This window comes from Clarias gariepinus, chromosome 5, assembly GCF_024256425.1.
Source record: "Clarias gariepinus isolate MV-2021 ecotype Netherlands chromosome 5, CGAR_prim_01v2, whole genome shotgun sequence".
Taxonomy (NCBI): domain Eukaryota; kingdom Metazoa; phylum Chordata; class Actinopteri; order Siluriformes; family Clariidae; genus Clarias; species Clarias gariepinus.
In genome coordinates this window covers 17,811,937-17,836,694 of record NC_071104.1, presented here as the reverse complement: position 1 = coordinate 17,836,694, position 24,758 = coordinate 17,811,937, and the positions used below count along the sequence as shown (strand labels likewise).

Sequence of the window (24,758 nt, the reverse complement as noted above, 5' to 3'; positions counted from 1 at the left end):
GTCCAATTTTAAAATTAAAATTAAATTATGGCAGCAATGTGTAGAATTATGTTTCCGCTAAAGAGGTCAGTAGTTGCACCACCGTTGATCTTTGAAAATGTGTGTGTAGTTCAACGACAATAACAACACGTGTTTGAAACAGAACCAACACAACCAACAATCGCATCAAAGTTTATACAGTAGTTCGCAAAAATCAAAAGTGTTTGGATGTTAACAGCACCTAATTTGACCACCTAATTTTTACATATATTTTTTATGTTGAAGCGTGTAAATCTTTTGTGGTCCTCTGTAGTGATCAAATGTAAATAATAGTAATGATAAAAAAAAAAACATGTGCCTAAACACACAAAATATAGTGTATAGTAAAGTGTTTTTCTTTATTGTTTCTGTTAATAACATAAATGTCTGAAAACAACTCAACTTATTCAGGCAGATGTTTGACAAAACAGTAATTCTCTCTCTCCCTCCCTGACTCCCTCTGTCAAGTAAATGACAATCCTGAGTGATCCAGACACCCTCTGCCCCCTGGATCGGTCATCCTGGTGCCCTGATTCTGGTTAGGGATCTCATCGCTGCTTGGAATGCATGTGGTGAGTGGAGCCGGTTCCACTTTACCATATCAAGATGGTCTTAGACTTGGCTAATGCTGACAGCTGTTCTCTGAGGACTTGCGACAGTCACTCAATAGTTCAGGACAGAAATTCCCACAAACAGCCTCCAGAATTGAAAGCAGACTCCATATAATTAAACACCTCTCCTGTTATACTGAACTTCCAACGTCTTCCTATTGCCACCTCAAAGTTTTTCCTTGTTAGTGTCACCCTAGGCTTTCGCGTCCGGGACAACCTAATCACTTGATATCCAGTCATTTTATACTGATTTTCCTAATTTTCTTTTGATTCTGTAATGTAGCTTTGAGAAAACAAGCATCGTTAAAAGCAGTACATAAATAAAATTATTTAAAATTTAAACTCAACGCTCCTCATATGAGGATTATACAAGAATGTACGTATTAGGGCTGGGCGATTTGGCCTAAAATCAAATTCTCGATAAATTGAACATTTTAACTTGATTACGATTAATGAACGATTATTTTATTTTAGATTTTTGAATGAAGGGTGCATTACTTGATTTTAAAAATCGTTGAAGGAAACACACACTATCTACTATCAATGATTATTTATTGAACATCAATGTTGAACAACTGAAATTAAAGCACACATTGCCTAAACTGAACAGTCACAGTGTTAAAACAAATTGGTGGTGTTACCTTTGGGCGTCAAAACTGTTTTTCTACAGTGTCTACATCTGACTTCATTTAGTTCGATGTCATCCTTACTGAAGCCAAAATGTCAAAAAAGCCAAAAACGGAAAATGCGTTTTTCTTTGGTACAAGCTGCTCTTGTTCGACATGTCAGTGGAATAACATAACGGAGCGGGGTCACGTGACTCCACACGCGGTTGTTTTTTTTCAAGGGAAGGGCATCAAAATAATCGAAAACTTGATCGATTATATGTTCTGAATGTCGATTTCAATTACTTTCGATTAATCGCCCAGCCCTAGTACACACTATGTACGTTAGTTGGGAGAAAACGCCACGTCCTCATACTAGACCTGTGGGGTCTCACGAAGGCTAAGATGAAGAAATACATAAATCTAGAACAACTAAATGACTGTTTAGTTGAGATGTAGACTTTAGTTTTTTAAATGGCATTTTTGTTTTGATTCTTTTACAATATTGGAAGATATCACTGGTATTATATATATAAATAAATATAACTTTTATTAGAAACTAAACTATATTAAATAATTAACATGTGGCCCTAAAGTGATGTAAACAAACCTCATCTGTTAGTCATGAGACTGAAATTAAGCCAAATTAATTTAATAATAATAATGGGTATTTATTGCATTTAAGTATGCAATTGAGTTTAAGGGTATAAGCTGCATACTACCCTATACTTATAAACGCAGAGCATTTTTTGCTATAAACAATAGGGCTCAGGATTGTGCAGTATAGTATACTGAAATTTATTTTATTTTAACCAACTATACAAATATGACTGAGCAAAAAAAAAGTTAAAAGATGGTTCACATAGGCAAAAAAATAACACAGATACACATGATCAAATGTTTTTCTGGTTGTTTCTGTGACAAAAAAAGCAGTAGTAGTATTAATAATAATGATTGAGTATATATGGTCATTCCCATATCTCAGTAGCATTAAAAGTTACACATTATAAAAGTAATAATAACTTAAATACACTTCTGATGTCTGAAGTTTGATGTCTGAAGCCTCCGCATTAACACACACTGGGCAGTTGTTGTTGTTTTTTTTAATCATGATTTACAGATGCTGTGTTGCCGCTTGGGTTTTAAGGGATAACTAATTTTTACATGTCCCAGTTAGGAAGCTGGAGTCAGAGCAGAGGGTCAGCCAGCATACAGTTAAGGGGCTTGCTCAAGGGATCAACGGAGGCAACTTGGTGGTGCTGGGGCTTTGAACCCCCAACCCCCTGATGAGAAACCCAGTAAACTACAGCGTTAAGCATTTGAGCCTCCACTGTCCACAATTTATAGTGTTTAACTGAGAAACTTTAAGGATGTACTTTACAGAGGTTTGAACTGGAAGGGCAGAGGGTCTGCGTTGAAGCGACAGACTCATGCCACTTGTTTGATGAAAGTGAGCAACAGAAATACGCCTGATGTTCTGAGGGGAACTTTTTAGCCCTGTAGCTTTCTAACGTTAGACTAGCAGTTTTATGTGTGCATACATACACACACACACACATATATATATATATATATATATATATATATATATATATATATACATACACGTCGAGCTAATGAACTTTGACTGGACTTCACTAGTTAGCAGCAGGCTGGAGCAGGACCCTGAGGAGTCTCACCCCCGCGGAGTGAAGTGTGTGAGCAGCGCGCGCCGTTAGCCGAACTGTTTCACACACACACACACTCTCTCATTAAACCCAAGCAGCTCAGTCGTGTTAGCCTCATGTGCCTTAAACCGTGCTCTGTGCTTCTCTTCATCTTTTTATTCCTCCAACAGGTAGTGAGGTTTTTTTTTTTTGAGGAGACGCTAGTGTAATGTGCGTGTATGTGTGTGTGTGTGCGTGTGTGTAAGAGTAAGAGAGAGCGGCATTTTTTGCGGGATGGAGGTGAACAAGCTGAGCGCCACGCACCGCTCTCCGTTAGCCAGCCGTCCCGAGACCTGCCCGAGCCGCACAACATGCCTACCGTTCAACAACACACTCACACTTAATCATATCAAAGCACAAAGAGCGAAACAGCGCCGTTTTTCTCACCATTAAAACTTTGGCAGCGCTTTCCAGCTGTGAAATCACTTCTGGTGCACCGAGCGCCGCCATCATGGTCTCTGTTCAATGACGCGCCACGCACTGCATTGTGGGATTGAGCTGGAGCTCAGGCCAATGGCTAGAGCCAGACCTGCACACTAGCTTACTAAACAGCATGGCACATTAGTACACAACCCAGGCTGATCAAGTCTACTAATATACTAGTTAGTACTGTAGTGTTCAAGTTTAGAAGGAAACCTCTGACATTTCTGAAACGGAGTGTGGAAAGTTGAGTAATATAATATACTCTTCAAATGTTCAACTGTTTTGAATGTTAACTTTGATTAAAATATATTTCTCTATATAATATTAATAACTTCACCCACCTATTGTCTATACTACTTTATGCTGTATACAGGATCATGGGGGGCATTAAGACACAAGGCAGGTACATCCCTGACAAGGTGCTGATCCATCTCAGGGAACATACATATACACACATTCATTTACACACTAATTGGGGCATATTGGGAACACCAAATAGATTAATCTGCATGTTTTTGGACTGTGAAAGGAAACCGGAGTACCCAGAGAAAACCCACCGAGCACGGGAAGAACATGCAAATTCCATGCACACAGACCCAGACCATGGAGGTGCAAGGCGACAGTATTAACCACTAAACCACTGTGACGGCAATAATACATTCTTTTATTTATTTTGCTTTTTTGTGTTTGGGGTCATTTCCGGTGGAAACACTGAAACACCAATCTATCAGTTCATTACAGGGCTTTAAACGCTCACACACACACACAGACACTCATTCGGGTCTTGGCCAGATTCATCTACTTACACCTATGGTTTTATGGGAGCTTGGAGAAACCAGTGAACTTGCAGATACACAGGAATCATGCAAACCTCCCCACAGCCAGGATGTTCAGGATGACCCTGGAGCTGTGAGCCAGCATCACACACACACACACACACACACACACACACACAAACATACAAAAGTGTTGATTAAGCTATATCCCTGAAGTTATCGGTAAGCATGTTTATGAATTAAATAATGCAAACAACAAGATTCATTTATTTAATTTAATTTAGGAATATACATCTACACATGTGAAAACAGTGAAAGCATATTTAACAAATTCTTGGTTCATACATGTATAAAAAAAAAAAAAAAGATATGAATCCAAATATTAACTGTCTGTAATACTGAAGACACAGAGGTTCAGAAGTTAGCTCAGAAAATGAAAAACAAAAAGATACAAAAAAATATGTATATCTGTATAAATATATATATATTTATATATTCAATAGTAGCTGTATTTTATAATACATTAAGAAAGATCACAGAAGTCAAAAAGTTCCACCCGACTCAAGCACTGAAATACAAAAAAAGCACGCTAAAGTCCAATATCAGTTATCATCAACCAAAGATTGTCAGTCAGCACTTTCAAAATAAAATACAGAAAATCCATCCAAACCAAAACACACTCACATGACACCTAAATTGTTCTATGAAGTCTGTCTCTAGAAATGTTCACTTCCATCCTGATGAATATGGATCAGTCAAGCATCTGGCACATTTACTGTTAGGTCTCACTGGGATAAAAATATATGATGTTAGTATTAACTCATGCAATACAAATTGTGGTAAATGTTCTTTAAATCAGTTATGTTTAACTACTTATGAGACCCCATCATGGATTGGATATTTAATTAAGTTTTTCCAATCAGATATTCAATAATCTTAAAACAAAAACGTGAAAAATGCATTAATGATTGTCAATTAGCATTAAAGAGTTGGTTTTGTTCAGTTACTTAGTGTCAAGTCTTCTCTTCACAAAAAAAGTTAATTAGATGGACTCAACTTTTGAATTCAATACAATAACTTCAAAATCATCTCACTCAAGAAAACAGGCATATAACATCCATTCAAATCCACTTTGTCTTTTTATATCTTTAACATTTTAATAACTAATTTTCATTCAAATCTTTAGTTTTTCACTTCCACGCTCTCTTCTAAACACCTTTTCCCAAACATTTAGGACCAGCCTGAGTGAAGGGAAAAGTATGTTTCCATCTCCGTCTTAAATACTGATCAGCATGTGGTGGACACACCCACACATTCATTAGAAAGCACACGGTTCGTCACGTCTAGTGTCAATGACACCGTCAACCAACAGCATGCATTTTACAAAAGAAAAAAAAAGGTATAAAATGTATAAAAGTATGGTAATAATGTAACATCAATAACAAGAGCAGCACTGGGTCAGGGATCTATATTGAGGGGGAAAAAACCCAATATTTTTACATAGTGTATTTCAGTATTGATTTAAAGGGTGGCTTGTATGATTAGAACATTATATAATATATATTTTGTATTGCACATAGGAATCCCATACAGTTAATTTTCTTCTGACACTTTAATAGTTCTTAACACTTTCACTACTGTTTTATAAGATTATTTATATTTTAGGCAGAGACTTCATGTTTTAAAACTGTACAGTGTGTGTATGCATGTGTGATAAAAATGGCCAAATTTAAATATTTATATATATTTGAGTACAAGTGTTGGCAGTGAATTTACACAAGGATATTTCTTTTTAGTAAGCCCCCCGACTGTTAGGACTGTATATTGGGCTGGACATATTGATTGCTATATATAGGCTACAATAAATAACTGATGATGCCTAGGTGCAAATATTAAAGCATTGGGGAAGGTTCAGATACCAAGAGTAATGCTGGAAACTGGAAAGCAAGTATTATTCCTAAACTCCTGTGCTGTGACACAATCTGCTAGTACAATAATGTCATAACTGTGAAAGCTCTGAAGTGCAGATAAAGTCAGAATATGTAACATATGTAAAAAATAAAAAATTATATATATATATATATATATATATATATATATATATATAATTTTTTCAGTTTGAGTGTTATTCTGTGTTTTTGAAAACACTAGGAGACATCGTGAAATCACGTTCAAACCAACGTATTCTGTAATTAATACACGTCTCCTTTAACACAAGGAGGAAAACAACCTGAGCCATATCTTATCTTCATTTAGGTGCATTTTCTCCTGGGACTTGTCGACTCCAAATAGACTACATCTATTTTTAGTGTCTACTATATAAACCCTTCAAGGTTTAAATGAGTCACTCCTTTTAAATTCTTGGTAGATTCACATGGGTGTCTCTACAGATACTTGCAGAACAAACAACACACATGAAATGTATTTGGGTCCGCATATTATTAGGGTAAAAGGATTTTGATTAAGTCGTGTGGTCATATGCCACACATGGTTCTCAATCATCAGATAACACCACCGCTGGTTTAGCCCTGCACTGATTAAGTCCAGTGACCACAATCACAGTTACTCATCTGGAAATAGGAATTGCAGCATCTCCTTTCCTGACAGAGAAATGTGCAGAGAGACACAGAATCCTATGTCACACTGAATCTGTTTTAGTCCACACTTCTTGGTCCAAGATTGCAGTTTCCGTTAGACGTACATATGAACAAGTAAAAGATTTTGCATGATAATGTTAAAGTCATACTATGCATTTCACATGCCATAATTTTTTCTCTTTTCATGCTTCATTCACCCATTTTAACCAAACCTTAACAGTCCTGTCTGGTGTATTGTGTTTCATTTAATTAAAGCCACACTGGTGAAGCCAAATCAGCATTTGACACCATTCCATGTCTCACACATATACAGGCTCACATCCCTCTTCTTGCTCCTCCTCTCTGCCCTCTACTTCTTCCTCCTCCTCTTCCTCTTCCTCTTCGGGGCCCAAGCTGCTAGCGCCACTACTGCTGGGGGGACCTTGTGTTTCTCCAATAGGCTTAGGATAACGGAACGGGCAGCCATGATCATCAAAGAACCTGCGGAAGGTAAACTCGTAGAAAGCGTGTTCAGGGTGTTTGCTATTCGGCGAGCAGAGGGTGTCCCAAGCCCGAGTGCTGTCTCCACTGTCACTCCATGCCCCTGGGCCACCTTCTTCTTCCACTGGATCAAAGTTGGATGTGTCCATTGGGTGAGCAATCTTAGGTCTGTACGGAGCGGGCTGAGTACGAAGGTTGCTAGAGAAGTCCACCTGAGCAAAGAAAGGGTGGGTCTTTATCTCGCCAGCACCATTTCCTCCCAGACGCTCCTCTGCTGAACAGCAGAGACGGCCTATGATGTCAATGGCCTCAGGACTCAGCTTGACTTGTGGTGGCACCTGCAGAGTGTTCTCCCAATTGATCACCTGAGAAAGGTAAAAGAATGCGTCACCCTATAGAATAAGCTCTGTTAAAGTTTTTTTAAAAATGGGAACGATCCTCTTCGGCCGATTTAAATCAGCATTCAGTCAAATGAATATGCTGTTATGTTAAGGCCCAATTAGGACCAAAAATCAAGTGGTAATTGGACCCTACAGTATGTTCAGATTAGTGTGATTGCAGGTAGTAGTGTCCGAATGTGTTCCTTATCCAAATTACTTGATTAACTAATGGAATAGTTAGTAGAATACTTAATTACCAAATCAATTGTTAGCCAGAGCCCTAGTAGTGCGGTAGATATGATTGTCTAATATAATGCTTTCTGTCTTTTGGACTAATTACAAAAATGACTACAATAGAATTAAAGTCCAGTGACTTGAAATAAAATGCATGGACTTGACTGCATGCAAACATACTTTCCCAAGGTAGTTTTAAACTGCAAAAAATTATACATTTTTTTCTCTTTTTTTTCACTAATTTATTGGTATCCAATTTCCACCTGTCGTTAGGGCACATCCCCATCAAGGGTACTACCAGTCAGGAGAAGATTTTACTTTTATGTTTTTAAACATACTGTACGTTTTAAGCATTTCTTTCCAGATTTTTTTTTTTAAACCTATCAAAAATTATCTTCCAGAAGAAGAAACCTTTAATATATTTGTTTTATAATAACCTTAATAAAGTAATATTTGGTTTGTTATAATCTAATATTAAGAAACTTGAAAGATTAGATTCAAGATACTTTCACTAAGATAACTTTTTGCAGTGTACCCTGAATTAAATCAATAATAAACACATGCAAGGGTCAAGTAAAACAGGGTAAGCAAGCAAACACACAAAAAAAAACAAATCACAAAAACTTTGCCTGACCTTAAGCTGTGTTTCTGTAGGGGTTGGGGCAAGGAATGGAGGCTGGCCCACTAGCATCTCAAACAGAATCACTCCCACACTCCACCAGTCACACAGCTGAGTGTATCCTGCACGCAAATACCACATTAAACCATTTCATATTTTAAAAAGTACTGAATGTTCAATAGGTTGCTTCAGTTAGGATGTCATTTATGTATATGGCTATATATCTTTTTGTAGTGGCCCAAATTTCACCTTTTCGCAGTAGCACTTCAGGGGCAATGTAATTGGGAGTGCCCACTAGGGAGTGTGCAAGACAGCGCTGATGTTGGCGGTTTGCCCGTTGTTCCAGTGTTATCAACCGGTCACCACAGTGACAGTTAGACACATCATCCCAGAAGTCACTGGGTTCCATACTATCCTGGCGGATATGGTTCCCTGTGGACATGGGTGAAAAAAGGAGAAAATCAAACAAATGTTGGAAACATTCTATTAACAGACATCTCTGTAGGAATCTAGCACACATCAGTAAAATATTAAATCTTCTCACCTTTCTGATAATACTTTGAGTTGTGTGTCCAACGGAACCCTGTGCACAAACCAAAATCGGTAAGCTTGATGTGTCCATCCAGGTCAATGAGGATGTTATCAGGTTTGATGTCTCTGTGGATAAAACCCATCTTATGCACGCTCTCGATGGCAAGTGTCAGTTCTGCCACATAAAACCTGGCTAACGGCTCCGGAAAAACCCCCATACGAATTAGTAGGCTCATCATGTCTCCCCCAGGAATGTAGTCCATAACGAAATACAGGCTGTCCCGATCCTGAAATGAGTAGTACAGTCTGACTACCCATTCATTATCAGCCTCTGAAAGAATGTCCCGTTCTGCTTTAACATGAGCCACCTGGTTGCGGTTTAGGACGTCTTTCTTTCGAAGAGTCTTCATTGCATACAAAGCTCCTGTGTCCACTTTACGGGTCAGACAGACCTCTCCGAAGGCCCCGATTCCAAGCGTTTTAATTTTTACAAACATAGATTTTTCCATCTTGGCACGGCGCAGTCGATTATAGTTGGACTCCTTTTGGTTTAGCATTTTTCTCATCTGCTCCTGCTCTGCTTCCGACAGACCAGCCTTAAAAGGAGAGGTGGGGGGGCCATTTGGATTTCGTGGCAGATGTGGGAAGAGAAGAGAAGAAGAATTATTATTTTAAATGAATTGTATAGAATTAGTTGTAAACTAACAGTTTATGGTTTAGTACACACAGAAACTCTCACCTTAGACATCTCTTGCTCCAGTTGCAGTCTACGATTTAGCTTTTGCTGGTAGATCTTCATCACATTCTCTACATGCTGCTCCATGTAGAATTTAAAAGCAAAGGGAGAATAGCTCTTTATACGTGACTCCCTTTTTTCTTCATCACGAGCATTCCTCCGAACTGGGACTGGTGATGTCTGAATCTGCTTCTTATCCTTAAGGAACCTTTCGCCTTTCCCTGACTTTGCTTTGTCTTTGGTGGCACGCTCTTCTGGCTTTCCTGCAGGGGCGCTTGGGACAGGCCTTCCTGAGGCACTGTGGTCTGGAGGTCCAGCAATGCCTCCAGGTTCTAAGGGTGCAGTCTCCTGTACACCTGTGGCTCCAGACATTAGCAGCATTTTGGGGTACGGTGGTGGCGGACATCGGGGCTCCTGGGAGGATTCCAGGGTAAAACCTTCATCTGGTAGGTACCCATGAGTGTCCGAAGTATCTTGGCCCTGTGCTGCTAACCAGCCTGGGTGGCATGGTCCAACTGCAGTCTTTGGCTCTGGTCTCATTACTCTCATGCTCTTCACAGGCTGCTGGATTGGTGGAGAGGTCACTGCAGTGATAGTGTTTGGTGGCCCGATTCCAGAGTCTTGTTTGTTAGATACATTGGTTGCAGAGGGCATTGCCTGTCTAACATTTACTTTTTGGTGGTTGTTAAAAGAATTTGTTCTGCTGGGGACACGTACTTCCCCTCTGAAGGGCCCCTGTGGCTGCCTGGCTTGAGGTGCTGCCTCTGGGCCTTGAGCACCAGCCCAGTGGTGGTCATACAGGTCAAGGTTGAGACTGGCCCTGGAAGGAGTGAGAAGACCTTGAGGTATATCTGAGAACTCAGGACCCATAGCAGCTGCTGCAGCTGCTCCTCCAGGTGAGCGTGACATCATGTGGACCTGGTGTGAAGTTGGGCTGGCCTGGCGGGGGTGTGAGTGAGGAGGCAGGTAAAGGTTAGAGGGGTATCCGCCACCATTTTGACCTATAGCCCCTTTGCCTTGCATATTGACATAGTTGTCTGGTGCTAGAGGAGGCATCTTATTCTGAAAAGAAGCACTCCGTTTGACACTATAGCCAGACGGCTCCATTATATGGGATCTGTAGTCATAATGAGGACTGGGTCCCCCTGGTGGCTGGGACTGGAGCTGCATGGGTGGACCAGACACATTATAGCCCATCATTGCTTGATCCATGCCCCCTGTATAGCCTTTCTGCTGAGCAGGACCAGAGGGGTAAATTGTGGTTCCTTGGGCATTCTGTGATGTCATGGTTGGTGGATAAGCACCCATGCTGGGAGGGCGAGCCATAGGGCTCCCCATTGAAGGACCCTGTGCTGTGTTAGAAGATGGCATCATGTAGTTCATGACTGGTGGTCCACCCATATAAGAACGTGCCATTTCTCCCTCTGACCCATATCCACCTCCCTCATATAGCGGTGGTCCCATCTGGTGGTAACCAGGCATAGCACCTTCACTGGAAGTCTCCATTGCTGGCCTAGGATCTGCATTTGCAATGCCACCTTTGGCTTTAAAGGATAAAATGTTTTATTTACTTTAGACAAAATGTAACCATAGAACATGCAATATTTTTTACAGCTCTGTTTAATTTAATTTAATTTAATTTAAAAAATGGGCTTGGTTGTAGGACGATATATACTTCACCAACCTGGAGAAGTCTGTTTGATGACTCGTACAATCTGCTCATTGCGAGGGTCAAGGTAGCCCATCTTACTGATGTACTCTAATGCTGCCTCGATGTTACGGCTGCCAGTTTGCTTCAATGCACGTATTGCCATTTCCTTTTACAGAGAGAAAAAAAAAAAAGCACAAATCATACGTACAAATTTTGAAATGCTAAATAAGCAATTATTTAAATAAAGGACATACAGAAAACACCAGGCCAAATGCGTGGTGCTTTCTGTATGTCCTTTATTTAAATAATGTGGATCTTTTTAATTAATGGTAGTCATACATTTCCCATATTTCTCTCACATGGGATCCCTTCATTTCACTCATTTTAACATGACATGCAACACTACAGAGTAACATCAACATCAATACACTGCATTCTGTCGATAGAGGCATGGAGCTCCATGAAACACACAATGCAATTTATGACCAGCTTGTTTGCAAACGTGTATTTACAGATAGACAAATTCTCCACAAGTGTAGCAAGTTAAAATTTTGCAAGATAAGTACTCTAAATAAAACCAACTGTACACAACAACCCACACCTATATGAGGAAATCCCCCTGAATGGCATATGACTTCATTCAGAAGACATTCCCTCTAAACCTCACTGGACAGGAACACAGTAAACTGTGTGACAATGCCTCTAGTGGTCAAAAATAATAATACACAGGATAACCCTCTTGTCATTTCTTTTCTTCTGTGGCATCTCCTCTGTTGCTCAATAATTAGCAAAATCTCTAAACGGCACTACAGTTCCAGCAGTCATGTAGCAGCGGACACTTGGAGGAAGACTGGATAAGATGTCTGTAGAAATGAACGACCAGACAGAACAAGCATGGTTTTCAAATTGTTCCTGTGTGACAGGCACAAAGTTCTAAACATACCCTTAATTTGGAAGTTTTTTCTTTGTGTGTGTCTCTCTGCCTTCAACATAAAGGCACATGTCCAAAACAGTCTTTCTCTCTCTCTTTGCAGGAAATAAAAAAGTGTCTGTACTCATTGTTCTCAAAACTGCAGGGGTCATGTGTTAAATTCCAGTGTTGGTACTCAAAGAAGTTGTGCTTTTGACTGCACACACACACACACACACACACACTAATGGATTAAAGCAGAGTTGGATTCAGTTTGACCCAGTCGTCACCTCCACTGTCATGGCGACAGATGTTCAGGACATTCCACATGCCATAAACGAAATATTCCAGCTATGAGTAAAGTATGTACATATTATCTATAAATCAATCATCTTCAATTAATTTTTACTTTTTTCCCCCCCTGTTAAATAATTTTTCATAAACTTTTTCTAAAATTTTTAGTCTCTTTTAAAATAATCCTCTTTTAATTTCTCAACAATACAAGGCTTGAAAAATATGAGGACTGCTTTACTCGCACTGCATGACATTTCATGTTTTTAAAAGAGTTGCTTTGTCAGAATGGTAGTATGCAAGGTATAAGTATGCATAATTGAAACTCATTATACATATTTGAGCCAGAACAGTATGAGAAATATATATTTTTGCATGTAGCATCAAATAAAAAAATTGTTCTCTTTATATCTTAAGGCAGCGAAAACTATAAAAAAGACTTGCCATGATGTTTTGGTTGGTTTTGACGAGTGTCCACTACCAGACTTTTTGCCAATAATCTTAATATTAGTGGTCCTTGAAAATGCAGAGATCCCCGACCACTTGTCATTCTGCCACAACATTTGTTTGTGACAGGACAATCAGGGCAAGCATGTAGTGTACATTAGGCTTCATGAGCTCTGCCCAATACATCTGCATTCACATCCTGGTCATACTTGTCACCACCACATGCCTCAGCAGAACAACAGAAAGTTAACCACTCATCTCAACACACACACACACACACACACACGACTGGGAAAAATAAACTTCTAACTTGTGGGAATATTTATAAAAAACAAACTGTCTCCATGGCTGAAGTGACATAACTATTGTGAGCTACAGTGCTGTGAGTCAGTGTTAAAGTGTGTTTTTTTTCTTATGAGCTTTCACTTTGACCCAATTCTGAATCACATTCCTTCATAGACTGTGTAAATGAATGCCATATGGAAGACCCTTAGAGAGGGACACAAAGAAAGATGGACATCCTAAGTCCTGAAGAGAAGAAAAACTACATCAAACTTGTGAATGAATTATGTAGAAACTGTCTCCTACTGATTACTATGTTTATGTCTTATAGGATTTTAGATCACAAAAAATAAAAAGTTATACTTTCTACTAAAAAACATAATTTCCCACACAGCAATTTTCAGGACCAAAAATGTGTCATGGTTCTACCATGATTATATAATGGTACCTTATGGTATCCTAGTATATACCATGGTATTCATCAGTGTAATAAAAATATATAATAGTATTGTCAAGATGTTGTCACTTATCAAGATAAGATATATTTCCATACAAACCATGCATGTTAAGAAGTATCATTTTGTACCATGGCACATAGTACTAAAACAACGGAATGGTATTAGTTAACCTGGATGCATTGATCAATATAAAAATTAACTTCAGATTGCATAAACTGACTTTTTGTATCATTGTTGCCTTTTGGAATGCAAATCTTACCATTACTGAAACAAACAACAAAATTCAACTCACACCTTATTTGATTTTGTAGTTTTTTTTATTTTTAGCATGGTGAATTTGAGAGTAATAATGATGTGATTATGATAGTATAATGACTGTAGTCTTGTGCAAGGGTATTCTGTTCTCATTAAAAACTCATGCTATTCATCTTCCATGTCCTATAACTGAATGTATCTTTATTTGTCTTTAAGTATGCAAAGCCTTTGGTGGGTTTCCTTTGTGTATTCCAGATTCCTCCCACAATCCAAAGATATGCATATTTGGTTAATTGCCTTTTACAAATTCTGTGTGTGTGTATGTGTGTGTGTGTGTGTGTGCGTCCTACATGACCTGGGATAAACTCCCAGGAGTGACCCTGGCACCCCCCCTCCACCCCCCCATGTATAACTCAATATTGGATTCTTAAAACATACACTAGGATGTACTTGTGAAGCACACCTACTGTCAAATCGGCTAATGCAAACATTACCATGTACGTAATCACTCCACATTACCCGTTGCAGCATCTTATACTTGAAGGCATATTAAAATACGCCTGATAATCTTCTAAATACAAAAAATGCTTTCGAGCATGAAATGACGCATGCTGCAGCAGTCAAAATAAAGACAGGATTTAAAGTGTCCTTCAGCCCCTCCCTTCAGCCCCCTCCTTTTCCCCAACAAAACATTTCCTTTTTAAAGGTGATTATATAAGCAGCTGCTGCGTTGCTGCGTAATTTGTGTAGTCTTGATAAGTATCAGGCAAAAGAAGCCCACTGAGGGATCCTCAGCCATTCCTTTCTCGGAATGAGTTAGAGGGAGTGGCATAGGCTACAGTCAAAGGTTACAAAATAGAAATACCAATCCATATACAAATAAACGAGTCATTAAATACCAATGAGGATTACTAGTAAGAATAATGAGTTTTCTTAAAATGCTATAACTGTACTGTTTATACAGTTGGTCTGTAAATCAAGAAATTTATCATAAAATGCAACAGGTAACAAATGCATGAAAAAAAAATATATATATTAAAAAAATATATATGGATTCTCCAAACCCATTTTCTTCAAATTCTTTTATCTATCTATCTATCTATCTATCTATATATCTATATATATATATATATATATATATATATATATATATATATATATAAAAGAATTTGAAGAAAATAGGTTTGAAGAATCCATCTTGTCCCAAACTAGTAATTCAGACCCACTGGGAAAACTGTTCCACCCAGCTGCTATTGAAAGGACACACTTCCCCTCCATGTTCACAATGGGTGTTCTATCGATGCGTTGCAGCTAATACTGGGTCTAAGAAGTAAACCCATGTAAACAGGTGACGTAAGTGTCAGCAGTGTCAGCAAAGAGCAAATGAGCGATGACCAACAGCAAGCCCATACTCCATCTGAATGTGGGTATGCTTAGGAAATACGATAACCAGAAATTTGTTTTGAGTCAATTTAAGCCCATAATTAAATATCATACAAACACTGTACTGTATATAGTTGGTTATCATATACATATAGTAGAAAGATTTACTCATGTATATTATAATTATACTATATTAATTTATTTACTGCTTATTCCTCCTAAGACTAGGCCAGTAGTAAGAGCAATTTAATATATGGAATATGGCTCCATTCAGTAGCCAGTTAAAAGAATTATGGGACTCAACAGTTCCTAACCAAGATAATAGAATAATTTTTTTAAACTTAAATGACACTCTCAAAATAACCCATCACTGTCTTGACAGTAAAAAGTCAGTAATGCTTTGATAAAAACGTAAACAAAAATATACCACTGTTCTATTTCACGTCCAACAAGCTGTCACTTTCAGAAACGTATTATTGTAAAACCTAATCCTAAAGACTTGATGTTTTTCAAAAATGACCGTACGCATTATAAAGTAGATCAAATCCTACATCAGGTCATGGTTATGACTGATACCCAAAAGAGATTGATAAACACTGTCAATCCAGACAACAAGATACAGACTATGACCCATCTGTACATTTCAGCTTCCAGATAGCCACACAAAAAAAAGTTTTAGTCTGCATTTCGCTATGTCCTAGAGCCTGTGACAGAGGCAGATCAGGCTCCCTCAGGCTAGGCCTCATAATTCCACTGTGCGGTGGTGGATTTCTCAGTGGTGTTGTGCATGGGCTTGAGCATAGCATTCCTCACATGCCTAACAATCACAGAGCTGCTCTCAGGCCTGTAGCTTAAGGTCTGTTCCAGATAGTGTGTGATATACAGCATGAAGCAGAGTGTAAAATTCTGTGCAGAGGCCCACTCTCTATGCTCACATTTACAAAGTTTTATAAATCAACACACAGAATAAATAAAGTTCTGGTCCTTTCAGGTCCAGTGAAAGAATTACAGAAAGGTACTACTGCAGTCATACCATAGGTATACAGTGGTTCGGGCATTACTGCTCATGTACTCAAATATCAATGATTGTTTTTGCTTATGGTGTGGAAATGTTATTGATTTTCCTTCCTATCAGAAACATATCCTGACCTTCTCCTTTCTCTGGAGCCGACATGTTTGCAATGAACTTTCAAACACAAGGAATACCAGGTTGTGAAATGTATCTGCCATTTCAACAGCACTAGTTCGTATTTTGACATATGATAAGTACAACAGGAAGAATACAAGAAGAATTTATTCTCCAAAAGCAATTACATCTGTTGCTTCTGGAGCGCCACTAGAGTTCGCACGCTGTGTGTATTAACACAACGGGAACAGATTGTCTTTTTACAAGACAGATAAGCAAATAATATTTCTGGCTAATAATGAATCTTTCTAACAACCTTATTGCTTACCTTAACTTGTTGTATTGTCTGTTTTGTACACAAAAGCACTGAAACATTTAATATACTTTATAAAGGTGGTAAAATATTTAAAATCTGGAATGAATAATATAAAATAGTTATAGACATTACGCTTGATGATAGGTCAAGGAGATTGTAAAAAAGTTCAGTGTCTTCTTTTGGTGGCTGTGGGTCAGTGTTTAACTATGCTGTTTATATGCCACTGCCCCTATCCAGGGAGCTGCATTCTTTCAATCTTTACTGACAAACTTTTTTTTCTACTTCTGAGAAATGCGCACCACTCCGCTGCACTTTCCCTGAAACTACTGTACAACAACTGTGCTACTATACCATTACAACACAGAAAAACAGAACTCATTCAGAATATATTTAGAAAACATCCGGAATAACACATGGGAAACAGCTGCTGTAAAGTCATTTTACATTTTTACTACAGACCCAATTCACTCTGAATCACATTTCTTTACGCTATTCTTCTGTGTGGAGAATAGGCTACTTTTTACTCATGACATAGAATAGACACGAAGGGACCCAAAACATGACTACTACTACTACTACTACTACTACGCCAACTATTTATGTGTATTTATTTTACCAGCAGGATATTTAATTCTGGCTGATCCAGCATAATTTAAGTCAGATTAAATTAGCCTAAGTGAAATAAGAAAAACATGCTTTTCTATATTAAATAAAAATAAATCTTCCATACCTGAAACACTGAGTGGCATACCCACTTAAATAAACATGGTTTCAACATTTAACCACCTGAAAATTCTACAGAGCATGGGCATTTGTTAAAAAGTGCTTTATGGTTTTGTGTGAAAATATATTAAAATTATACATTTTGCATAAGCAAAAATAAGTAAATAAAATAAAACACCAGCTGGATTTAACGATGTGAATAAAGAGTTAATTTCTGCAGTGATTAACATGGTACAGCTAGCTTCAACAAGGTATTTAACCCTAACTGATACAGTGCGTATGCTTCTCATATTTTACTCTGTTTTAGAAGGGTCAAATTATTGTCCTGCATCAAGCAAAGAAAACAACTAAGGGGATTACTGAAACTACTAAAACTGGTTTAAGAACTATAAAGAAATGCACTACCAAAACCTGGAGGGATAGTGCTCATCTTCAAGGAAAAACATCCTGAATGAGTGTGATGGGATATCACTTAAACGCTTAGTGAAATTAAATCATAAAAAAAAAAAACAGGAGAACTCATGGCCATGTTAAATAGTAAAAGTAAGAGCATTTCTACATGCACAATTTAAAGAGAACTCAAAGGACTGGAACTAAACCCCTGTGTAGCCTTAAGAACAAAAATTATCAGTAAGGCTAATCAGAAAAAAGGGCTTCAATTTGAAAAAAAGTATAAAGAATGGACTGTGGAGCAATGGAAAAAGGTAATTTAGTCTGAAGAGTCCAGATTGACCCTGTTCCAGAGTAATGGGTGCATCAGTGTAAGAAGAGAGGCAGGAGAAGTCATCCCCAGTACCCATCATCCCCAGTGCCTACCGTACCATATAGGATCAGCAATGTTATGTGTCCAAAAGAAGAAGAAAAAATAAATGTGAAAGTGTGGTCCAGGAAAGTGTGGAGCACGAGACAATGATGTTGTAATGAGACAATGATGTTAAGGTCTGGACAATGTGGTGGCCACACGTGGAGACACCACAGAATCCAGACCTTAATTTTATTGACAATGTTTGAGATGGTCTGGAGAAGACTATGCAGCTGTCTGACTCTCCCATCATCAATACAAGATCTTAGACTGAAATGAATGTGACTCTGGACAGAAATAAATGTTGTAACATTGCATAAGCTTATCTAAACCATGCCAAAGGAGTACTGAAGGCAAAAGGCAGTCCAATGAAATATTAGGATGTGCGACTTTCTTTTGGCTGGCCAGAGTATACAGTATATCGGCTTCAGTGTATACACTAACTAAATGCTGTTATTTTGTCATAAATGTTTTAAGATGAAATGTACAGTAAAAGCTTGGATTGCGAGTAACTTGGTCCGCGAGTGTTTTACAAGACGAGCAAATTTTTAAAAATAAATTTTAACTTGATAAACAGTCATGGTCTTAAAATACAAGTACGTATATTATATGTGTGCCGAGCATCACAGGATCTCTCTTGTGCTGATTCTCTGTCAGGGAGAAGTGATTCTGTTAGTGTGTGTGTGTGTTTATGTGTGTGTGTGTGTTTGAGAGAGAGAGAAAGTCATCATGTACAGTAGCCCTCCCCCTCCTCTTCCTCTCCGGTCTCATACAAGCCACGATTTTTTTTAAGGGAAAAGTGCAGGTTAATTTGTTTTATTTTTTTACTTTATATTTTGTATTAAACATTTTTATTTAAATATTTTTGAGTTGTGAAATGAATCATCTGAGTTTTCATTATTTTTTATGGGGGAAATTCACTTTGAAGTGTTTAGACATACAAGCACGCTTCCGGAACAAAGTATGCGGGCAATCCAAGGTTTAACTGTATTTTTTTCAGACCCAATAGCATATGAAATTATTATAGGCAGCAATTGCGTGTTGAGGAAGAGATACAGATTTCATAGAGTTAATATGTCAAAAACTGGCTTTATATGTTTTTAAAAACCCTGTCAGAGAGACAAAGAGAGAGAGAACATAAAGACTATACCTGATCACACCCAGCTTTGACGAGTTCCTGCAGCATCTGCCTGTTTACGTCTCCGCCTGAATGTGAGGAGCTGGATGCTGGACCAGACTCATTGGCAAAAGGCATGAGAGACTTGCGAATCTCTCGCAGGGCATTCTGGTAGTTGTTGAACTTCGGGGGCTGACGAAGTTGCTGCTGACGACCAGCCTGGTCTTTACCTTTGCAGTCTCCCACTCTGCTCCCTTCTCCTCGGCCACTTCCTCCATGCAGAGCCTGGCTCACCAGCTTAGCTGGCTGTTTCAGTCCTTCCTTGATCTCCTGGAGCCGTTGTCGAGTGTTGCCCACATACGGGGCGGCAGGGAAAGTTTTCGGCCGCATGGGTGGACCCACCCTAACCTATGGTACACACTCACAGACAACCCCACCCCTGCATGCTGGCAAATTCACTCGCTTACTCACTTACACATACCAAGTCAATTGCAGAAGCAGAGGAAAGAAAAAATAAGAAAAATAAATTCACAGACCTTCTCTCACACATACACACACCGCTCAACTATGAATGTTAGCTAAAGCTCCCACCCAGGTGGATTCTTGTGTAAACTTAGTAGATCTTTGAGGTCCTACTGGAGCACATGGTCCTTTTAGGGGGCACAGTCCCCCGCCACCCCCAACATAAAATGGATTATGCACGTGTGTCGCTTCCACTCCAGCCTGATCTGCATCTTCGCCTGTGGAAACAGCAGGATGGGGTAGGATAACGTAAGTTAGTCTACAGTCTCTACTCACGATAAAATGCTAGAAGCTAATCAGAAATTATTTTGCTGATACCCATTTATTTCAGACGACATTGTCTATAAAACATCAGTTATTATACTTAAGCAACTACAATTTAGTACTCTCTCAGCTCCCAGCACACCTGACTTAACTAATCAACAAACTGACAGCCTTTTCCTAATTGAAGTGGGTGTGGTAGAGCAGGGAGAGCACTAAAATATGCAGTGGTCCTTTAGGAATAATGTTGAGAACCACTGGTGTACATTCCAGCCCCATGCTGATACTCTCCTGAGGCAGTGAACAGAACAAGAAGAGGAGCACATGTCTTACTGACGCAAACAAGGCTCCATTTTAAAAACAGAGAATCTTTTACCGTTATTCATAATCTAATCTAATCTGAAAAGCACAAGCAATACAATACAAATCAACAATGCTGAACATGTTGATCTAATATAAATTGATTTGATCCAGGCTCAAGATACAGGCTCTACTTCATTGTGTGTCTTTATGCTACAGATGATCCATATCATGTCTGACATTACAAGACAGACTTTTTTAAACAGATAGCCCATATTAACACATGCTCAGTGGCATAACTAAAAAAAAGTATGCCATAACTAAAAAAAATTACTACTTGGAACTACTACTACTACGGAACACTCTTCCGGACAGCTCATCTCCAGACTTGTCCTTCCTGAAACCGAAAATATTACTGCATATCTAGAAAAAAAAAACATCTCATGTGGTCAGAAAAAAACTTTTAGCATCAAAATGGTTTGATGCAAATTTAATCATGATGCTTTGCCCCAGGATGCAACTGCTCCCTTTATCCTAATCTTGACCCTGAACTCTTAACTCTAGAATCTTTAACTCTTGAACTCTCATCTCTAGAATTCTTTATCCTGAACTTTTATCACTTAAAACCTGATATTAACTCTCATCTCAAGAATCTATATCTCCTAAAATCTCACCTCTAGATCGTGAACTGTTTTCTCTAGGGTTTTTATCTTAAATTCCCATCTCTAGAATCTTTATCCGGAACTCCTATCTTGTAGAATAAAATATCCTAAACTGTCATCTTTAGAAATCTTTATCTTGAACGCTTACATTTTAAAACTTCACCCTAAACTCGCATGTCTAGAATTTTTATTCCTTAAACAGTATACATCCTAAACTCTTATCTCTTATCTCCTAGACTCTCATGTCTAGAATGTTTATCCTTAACTTGCATGTCTAGGGTCTTTATCTTACTTCCATCTCAGGAATCTTTAGAGTCAAGGATAAAGATTCTTGAGATGTTAGTCTAGAACCTAAACTCTCATCTCTAGAATCTTTATCCTACAGTTCCAATCATATGAGGCTTCTAGCATTCTGTTGACATATACCAATAAATAAATACAGATTAACAGTCTCACATAAAAATAAATAAATAAACAGTTGCAAAAAAATAATAAGCTTGCTGTTATGTTTTCACTTTCTGCTGCTTTTTGAGTTTGGATGAGTTAGCCTGATGGTAGTGGTAGTTGCCCGTTTTACTACACAGACACACAAGTTAGTCTAATAATTTTTAATCAAAGTTGTCGCACATGTTCCACTAAGCTGTAGCTTTCCTCTTTAAGTCGTGTACGTACTTGTAAAACCTACAATTACCATTTCAAAGCACTGTCAAGGAACACTGTGTATAAGGCATTCTAGGAAAACTACGTCTCATAGTACGCCAAGTCTCCCAGTTTTCAAATACCAAACATATATAGCTTAAATAAATGCAAGAAATCTACTCTTTCTTTACATTTTTTGATCTGGAATTAACAAGTATTTGAGTCCCCATAATTGCTTCCAACAAGCCTCTGTTAACAAGTCCGTTAGCTGTCTTATACCTTTAGAGCATAACATAATGATATTTCTATTTTTATACAGTTCACTAAAGCTTGAGAGGAGATCATGTACGTGAAGTTGAACAGTTTTATAATTTTTAATAGGTACATTTATATTAAATCTATTAGTCCTGTTTTTCTTTTAATATAGCAGTAAATTATTGGGCTTATATTGTTCCAAGACATGGGGAATGCTCTGCATAAAGATAAGTTCCTGATTCTTCAAACAGATAAAGGTATCCTACCCTAAGACAACTATCAGTACTAATATACTAACATCTAGGAAAATATTTAGATGAATTTTAAAATGAACATCCTGCAGTTCAACACTCTATACAACATGCACAAACATCATGAACAAGTAATGGAAAGGAATACACAGCCACAATCTTCTTCAGACAAAGAAAGAAGAAGAAATTAAGACCTGTTCAATTAAAATTAACACTTACATTTAATTACAAATGCATTCAAATATTTCAATTTCAACCTGAAGAATATGTCCATGTTAAATATTTACTGGTTGAGCATCATTCTTAAAAGTCTTAAAAGTCTCCATAATATACACAGACGAGATTGACATTTTTTAGTGGAATATAACTTTAACTTATAAAACATCCCCTACTCATCGGTAATTGCCATTTCTTTGCACAGTGTTGTCTCCTTCATTTCTAATAAACATGTGTGAACACAGCTGGTGTTATGTATATTTTTGTGCATGTTTTGCATATTATAAAAGAAAGCCCATAATAATAATATAAGTAATTATAATAATTCCACTACTACTACAAATAATAATAATAATAATAATTATTATTATTATTATAACAATTTCTACTAATACTAGTAATAATAGTATATACATATAATACTATAATAGTAATTATTATTATAATTATGATTACTATTATTAGTAGTAGTAGAAAAATATTGTAATAATAAAAAGAAACGGAAATTATATATATATATAAAGTATATTGTTTTTTAAATAATGCTAATAATATTTATTATTGTGCTTACTATTAGTAGTAGTATATTGTTATAATAATAATAATAATAATAATAATAATACATCATTGGTAGCAGCAGTAGTAAGTTTTATGCTGATTATTATTATTATTATTAATAATAATAATAATAATAATTCAGAGTCATTTAATTAAAGCCTCTCCAGAACATTAACTTAGACATGATAGATCATTATTATTATTATTATTATTAATAATAATAATAATATTTAAGTGATGAAACAGATTCCCCCTGACTCTGTCTCTAACAAACTTTAACAAACTTTATTATCCGAGTAATTCATTAAAGGAGGAGATTGATGATTTGTGCTCATTCTCAGGCACATCCACACTAAAGCCCCTGAGTGCGAGTGTGCGTTGCCGCAGTTCTGACACTGACAGTGCAGTAGTTTTGCGCAGGAGGAGCAGACGGGAGTCTCAGGGCCTTTTCCTGCAGCCTTTCCTGAACTTCACGAGTGTTTGGGGAAGGAATGGAGCGCGAGGAACGCAACGCAGCGCCGCGCGAGACCAGCTCGCGCATTCCACTGGAGCGTCTCGCGCTTCAAACCGAATCGGACTTCTACCACTCGTTCTGTCCAAACCACAGCGAGATACAAACAGAACCTTCACATTCACAAACACTATCACATTCAAACGGTGTTTTCCTTTCCGGACCCCCGACCAAAAAAAAAAGACCAAGCTTTCAGCCACTTACCATGTACGAGAAGCGGTAAATTCCTGCAGTTAACAGTGTGCGCTTTATCACCCACTCACTTCATTCACACACAGCTCGTTTCGTCCCGTTAAAAAAACACGCTTTACATTTCGCGAGCCTGTCCTCCATTTTCTCGTTACTCACGGCACAAGTAGAAATGCAGTACAAAGTTGGACACTTACTGCATTGTTAACATTCCACAGGAGTCACGTGATGCACCAATGAACGTCAGCACTGAACATACTCTAGGGCGGAGCTTCCTCCATTTACAACAGAATTCTTATTGCCCAGAGATCAAATGATTTAAATGAACTTTTTATTACAGCGACTACCACAATTCCGTCGTTTATTATTCGATTTCAACTTAAAGATGTATTCTGATCCTATCGAATTTATTGATCGTCTAAGATTCAATAATAGACACATAACATGTTTTATTTTGGGGACTGTAAAGGTATGAGGTACAGTATTATCCAAAAGTCTTGACCCTTCCCTCATTTATTTATATTAAATGTAATTAAACGAAATATATTAAATTTAAGAAATGGAACAAATGATTTATTGTAACAGATGCAAAGGTAAATTTTTAAAAATTAGTTGTTTGTGTCACAACCTCAGCAGCAACCTAATTTCTCTTTTCGTATGTGCCAACCACTCAGCATCTGGCATCACCAGAATAATCAACAACCTGCTCATCTTTCTCAACTGTTTCTCAGTAGTTTATAAGATTAGACAGTGTTTTTATGGTTGAATGATTCATAGGTCCTGCAATGGATTGGCACCCCCTCCAGGATGTACCTCGCCTTGTGCCCTTAGTCTTCTGGGATAGGCTCCAGGTCCCCCATGTACAAGATAAAGCATTATAGATGGTGAGTGAGTGGGTAATTTGTAGGTTACTGTGT

General features: G+C 37.9%; 2 protein-coding genes across 2 annotated transcripts in view; both read right to left on the bottom strand.

The window, feature by feature from the left end:
- Positions 1-3,422, bottom strand: part of xpo4 (exportin 4) — a 32,714-nt gene extending 29,292 nt beyond the window's left edge. The window contains exon 1 of the mRNA XM_053497208.1: positions 3,328-3,422. Within this exon, the coding sequence (XP_053353183.1) occupies positions 3,328-3,393 (66 nt within the window). The 5' untranslated portion in view covers positions 3,394-3,422. The remainder of the gene's footprint in view (positions 1-3,327) is intronic.
- Positions 3,423-4,396: 974 nt separating this feature from the next.
- Positions 4,397-24,038, bottom strand: lats2 (large tumor suppressor kinase 2). The gene is made up of 8 exons (XM_053496354.1): positions 23,857-24,038; positions 19,511-20,217; positions 11,401-11,533; positions 9,720-11,260; positions 8,994-9,576; positions 8,699-8,881; positions 8,465-8,571; positions 4,397-7,581 (listed from the first exon to the last, which is right to left on the bottom strand). The coding sequence occupies exons 2-8, from the start codon at positions 19,865-19,867 to the stop codon at positions 7,036-7,038; spliced, it is 3,450 nt and encodes a 1,149-aa protein (XP_053352329.1). The 5' UTR covers positions 19,868-20,217; positions 23,857-24,038; the 3' UTR covers positions 4,397-7,035.
- Positions 24,039-24,758: the final 720 nt, after the last annotated feature.